This window comes from Phaseolus vulgaris, chromosome 2, assembly GCF_000499845.2.
Source record: "Phaseolus vulgaris cultivar G19833 chromosome 2, P. vulgaris v2.0, whole genome shotgun sequence".
NCBI lineage: Eukaryota > Viridiplantae > Streptophyta > Magnoliopsida > Fabales > Fabaceae > Phaseolus > Phaseolus vulgaris.
In genome coordinates, this window is record NC_023758.2 from 15,272,118 (window position 1) to 15,278,117 (window position 6,000).

Below are 6,000 nucleotides of genomic sequence, written 5' to 3' on the forward strand. Positions count from 1 at the left end.
AAACCTTGGTCAGAGTCTCTTGTGGTAAGCTATAAACGAGTTTGGGTTAGATGTTACGGGCTACCCTTTCAACTATGGAGTAAGGAGTGTTTTTCGAAAGTTGCGGAGGAAGTAGCAACACTGGTGGAGGTTGACGAAGCTACTCTGTCTTGGAACCACCTGGAGTATGCCCATTTTCAGATGCGTGTGTTAAAGTCTCGTAAGGCAGAGTTGTCTAAGGATTTTCAGATTAATGGGATTATGTACAATGTTACCATTGCTGAGGAGGTGAATAATTATGACGGAGAAGTTTACAAATATCAGTGTGCTTATAATCATGAAGGATCATCTGATAGTGTATCGTCATTTGAATCCTTTGTTGAAGACTCACTCTTCTCTGCAAAATTAAGTAACAAAGAGGGGGGAACGAAGGAGGGAGTTGTTGGTGGCTAGGGAAACCCAAAGGGGAAGGGAGGGGTTGGTCAACGAAACAAACAAAAAAAGGTTTAGAAAGGGAATGTGTAGAATGCTTTGAGACCTGTCAGCAAAAAAGAGTATCTCCTTTCACCAGAAAGGAATTGAGTCTGCAGGGAGTATCAACGGAGGGGATAGTTGTGTTTGTCACTCAACAGGTCAACGATGCGTGTGCGGGTATCCAAAATTCCTTGGATAACTTAGTAGAAGTGGTGGAGTCTTTTAGTTCTCTTAGTGCTAGACCCAAATTAAATGAGGCCCAACTCAGGGAAAGTGGTTCACACGCCCAATTGTGCACTAGTGTCGTCCGTGTATCAGGGTCAGGAGCACCTATGGGAGGAGTCTGTTTTACGGTAGACAACGTTAGACAATCGTCAACGTCGGAAAGTGCGAGGGTGGCGCAACCGTTGTCTGATGGTAGTAAAGGGGTTACTAGCCCGCCACTTTGTTTAGAGGATTTCCAAACAGAACTAACCAATCATCGGAACCTGCTTGTGGTGGAAGGTTATGGGGGAAATACAGGGAAGAAGAATATCGACATCGTTAGTGGAGAGGAGGAAACTGTAGCGGTGGACGGTTGTCAAACTTCAGCAAGAGTTCGTCACCTTTGTTCGCTTTGGGAGCAGGGGGCCCGGCGGTGGCGCTCTAAGGAGGGCCTAGACATTATGGGAATAGATATTCGACCAGGTCAAGCTCAAACTCTTATGCCATGTCTGATTCTGAGATTGTTGAGTGCAATAATTAGGAAAGAAGTTGTTGAATATGAATCAACCTTGATTTGGGACCTAGGCAAAAGGTTGGGAACGACATGCTCACGGGATGAAGGTATGCTGATCAAAGAATAGAGAGTTTGGAGGATAGGGACAAACAAGTGTTGAGCAAGTAGAAGAAGGGAAATAAGAGTGGTGTGTTATGATTATTATCAATCTAAACATCATAGGGTTAAGAGGAGGAACACAAGCTAAATACCTTAAGCATATTATTACTAAGGAGGGTGCAGAGTTTGTCTGTCTGCAAGAGACCAAAGTTACGGAGTTCTTTGATAGTAGGTGCTTTGCTCTGTCGGTTGGGTACATAATGAAGGTGTAAACGGGGCTGGGAGTATTCTATCTATGTGGCACAATGAAGCGTTTATATACTGTTTTCACTTTACAGGAAGAGGATTCATAGCTATTGTTGGGCACCACACTAAATCGAATTGCTTATGTGTCGTCATTAATGTGTATGTTGCTTCCTCTTTAAGTGATAAGGTCGCTATGTGGGATGCTTTGTCAATCATTAGAAGTTCTCATCAAAATGAGGTGTGGTGTTGCTGTAGAGATTTTAATGCTGTCAGGTGTGTAGAAGAAAGGAAAGGTGTTAGAGGATATTCTAGGTAGAAGAAAGAGATTAGAGATTTCAACGAGTTCAGTGATAAGAATTTGATGATGGATCTACCTATCGTAGGTAAAAATTTCACATGGTACAAATCAGATGAGTTTGCTAAAAGTAGATTAGATAGAATCCTGGTATCCGAGGAGTGGCTCCAAGTGTAGCCTATGAGCAAGCAATATGTACAGTCGAGGGAGGTCTCAGACCACTGTGCTATAGTAGCCAAATCATGGGTCAAAGATTGGGCTCCTAAACCTTTTAAAACAATAGATGCTTGGCACTTGGAACCTGGTTTCAAGGAATTGGTGAAGGGTAAGTGGAACACATATGAGGTGCAGAGCAATAGCATTTCCAAATTCAAAGATAAATTGAAGCTACTGAAGGGTGACCTTAAAGAGTGTAATAAAAGTGTTTTTGGGAATCTTGAGGAGAACAAGAGAATGATTATGAAGGAGATTGAGAAGCTAGACGTCAAGGATGCTAACTGTGATCTTCTGGAGGGTGAAAACTTAAGGAGATTGGAGTTACTCAGTTAACAAAAGCTGTTAGATAAAAAGTTGGAATCTTTATATAGGCAGAAAGCTAGATCAATCTGGTTTAAGCATGGAGATTCTAACTCCAAATTTTATCACTCTCTAATTAGGTGGAGAAGACCCAGGAATGAAGTTAAAGGTGTCGAATTAGACAACCAGTGGTGTGATGAACCAGAAACTGTGCACATGGAAGCAAAGTGAGTGTTTGAGCAAAGGTTCATGGCCACTCCTGACCTTAGTGTTAGGCTTGGTTCCGTGGACTTCATGTCTCTCCCTGAGGCGGTTAGCTTGAGAATGGTAGATGGTTTTTCTGAGAAGGAAGTAAAGGTTGTGGTGTGGCTGTGTGAGGGATCTAAGAGCCCGGGTCCAGATGACTTTAACTTCAATTTAATTAAGAGCAATTGAGAGACCTTAAAGAAGGATATTATGGAAGCTGTGTACGTGTTTCAAGAATCTGGGATCTTTCCAAAGGGATGCAATGCGTTGTTCATTTCTCTTGTTCCTAAAGTGAAAGACCCTTTTATGATTGATCAGTTCAGACCAATTTCTCTAGTGGGAGCCCTATATAAGATCATAACTAAGGTGATGTCGTGTCGTATCAAGGATGTCATGCCTTTGGTTATTGATGAGGTTCAGTCAGCTTTCTTGAAAGATAGGGGAATGTTAGAAAGTGTTATGATGGCCAATGAGGTGATCGAGGAGGTACAGAGAAGTCAGAGGAGTGGTGTGTGTTTAAAGGTAGAATTTGAAAAGGCATACAACTCGGTTAGGTGGAGCTTTATGTTTGATATGTTACATAGGATGGGGTTCCACAGTAAATGGGTAAAGTGAGTGAAAGGTTGTTTGGAGTCGGCAACTATGTCTGTCTTGGTTAATGGTAGTCCGATGGAGGAGTTCAGGCCTTCAAGGGGGTTGAGGCAAGACGATCCTTTGGCTCCATTTCTCTTCCTTATTCTAGCAGAAGGTCTGGTTGGTCTTGTACGCAAAGCTTTAAAGGAGAACCTGTTACGAGGTGTCAAGGTGGGGAGAGCTGAGATAGAATGTTGTATGTTGCAATATGCTGATGACACCCTGTTCATGTGTGAAGATTCAAACTCCAATATTTTTACAATTAAGGCGATTCTCGGGGTTTTTGAGTTGGCTTCTGGTCTTAAAGTTAAATTTTAAAAATAAAAGCTGGCAGGTATAAAGGTTGACATGAATTCTCTTGAGACCTATGCAAGAACTCTTAACTGCGGCGTCATGCAGATCCCCTTTAAATATTTGGGGTTACAAGTAGGTGGTAATCCAAGAAGGGTGCAGTTTTAGGAACCAATCGTGAAGAAAGTTAAAGCTAGACTCAGTGCTTGCAAGGGGAAATGCTTGTCGCTAGTAGGTAGAGTATGTTTGATTAAATCGGTTTTAACCTCCATACCCCTGTTCTATCTATCTTTCTATAAAGCTCTGACATCAGTTTGTAACAAAATCTCTAGCATCCAGAGGAGTTTCCTTTGGGCTTGGGGCAATGATCACAAACATATATCTTGGGTCCGTTGGGAAAATGTATGTAAAACAAAGGAGGAAGGGGGTTTGGGGGTCAAGGATATTAGAATGTTTAATCATGCCTTGCTAGCAAAATGGAAGTGGAGGCCGATGAGTGAGGAAAAAGGGAAGTGGAAAGAGATTTTGGTATCCAAGTACTATACTGGTGCAGTAAGAAATCAAAACTCTGGTAACCGTCATTCCTGGTGGTGGAGAGATCTATCTAAGGCATGTGATGAGGGAGAAGGTGAGGGATGGTTCCATAAATTTGTTGCTTGGAAAGTTGATCCGGGGATAAAGTCAGGTTTTGAGACAATGCCTGGATGGACAATAATAAGCTTAAATCCTTGTTTCCCAAGTTGTATACCATTTCCATGGATCAAGGAAAGATGGTGGGTGAGGTAGGTTCCTTGGAGGCTCTAGGGTGGACATGGAGGTTAAGGTGGAGAACGCCTAGATTCGATTGGGAAGCTCTATGGAGGCATAACTAATTAATCTCATTACAAGGAAGATCCTGAGTAAGGAAACTGAGGATACTATTGTATGGAGTGCGAATCCCAACGGTGTTTTCTCTGTGAAATCTGCATATATGACCTTGTGTATCCAATCTAATGGTATATTGCACGATATTTTTTTCTCTCTTATGGCAAGCTAAAGCGATGCCCAAAGCTTTATTTACCGCATGGAGGATTTTACTTGGGAGGCTTCCAACTTATGATGACCTCATTTGGAGAGGTATGGTCGCCAACTCCTCTCTTTATGCGCTCTGTAAAGTAGCAGAAGAATCATCTCAATATCTTTTTCTGTCTTGTCTCTATGCACAACGTGTATGGTCTCTCTGTCTCAAATATATATGTATATTGTCTGTAAAGCACAAGGACCTTATAAAACAGTTCAAGAGCTTTCACTTAGCTCATTTTACAATAAAAAAAAATCAGTTTTGGAAGGGTTTTTGGGTTGTTGTTTTCTGGAGTATATGGGATCAGAGAAACTTGGCTGTTTTTAAACAAGGGATAGCTGATGCTGAAGAAATCTTTCATTCAGCCCAACTATCAGCGTGGTTAAGTTTGAAGCATGGGGCTTCTTCTTTTAGTTGTTCTTTCTATCACATATGGGATTCTCAATCCCGGCCTTTGCCTGCAAAGTTGCTGATACGGAGGATGTTGTAGAGCATCTTTATCTTCATGTTATGTAGAAGGTAGTTGTGTTAGATAGGAGCTGGATGCTGGGTGGTTGCTTTAGTGTCTATAAGCTAAATTCAAAGACGGTTTTTGCCTTTCCTTGACAACCACACTTCAATTATAATACTGAATATTTTAAAATGTATTAATTACTAATTATATATATATATATATATATATTTTATTTTATTATGTAGTTTAACGAACACTCACATATTCCCCGTATTAATGACTACTTTTATAGGGAGAATTTGTACAATAAAGGATAATCATTTGGTATATTAATTAGGTTTAATTTCAAGTTAACCAATTGTTAAAGGTAATAATTATATGCACGTCTTAAATAGAGTAAAATGTTCAACTTAGTGGATTGATTTTATTTTGAAAAATAATATTTGATAAAAAAAGTCATATTTTGTGAGATATTAGTGTTTAATTATCATTTTGAAATATGTTATGATCTTGTAAAAATATTGTAAAAACTTTAAAATACTAAGAACTCAAATTATTGTACCAACTTTTTTGGTTTTGTTAATTCTTGATTTTACTTGTAATGGGAGATGATTTTTGAATTTTTGGTTAGATAAAAAAAAAGGAATAAAATAAAAGCAAGTTTTTGAGATGCAATTAATTAAGTGAAAAACAAAGCAAACCAGTTTTTTTAAAGTTCTCTTTCTTCTTTTATATATTTATGTTTTCTTGAACTAAACAATAGAAATTAAAAAATTATTCTTATTTCCATTATTTCGATAAGGGTAAATAGTGTGACTGGCTTTATGAGGTTTAGGGTTTGAAGTGAAGACATTTCATTCTCATTGATGAGCATTAGTACATCAATCCAACTAAACTTGATGATAAGAATTATTTGTCCCTAATTTTGAAAGCCATTTCCAACCTTTGAAGAGCCATTAACTCCTGCTGCCGACTGCAGCTTCATAAAA

At 39.4% G+C, this 6,000-nt stretch overlaps 1 protein-coding gene across 1 annotated transcript; it reads left to right on the plus strand.

Moving 5' to 3' along the window:
- Positions 1-3,215: 3,215 nt before the first annotated feature.
- LOC137809082 (uncharacterized) lies at positions 3,216-4,283 on the plus strand. Its single transcript, XM_068610225.1, has 2 exons — positions 3,216-3,436; positions 3,830-4,283. The coding sequence occupies exons 1-2, from the start codon at positions 3,216-3,218 to the stop codon at positions 4,281-4,283; spliced, it is 675 nt and encodes a 224-aa protein (XP_068466326.1).
- The last annotated feature ends 1,717 nt before the right edge of the window (positions 4,284-6,000 follow it).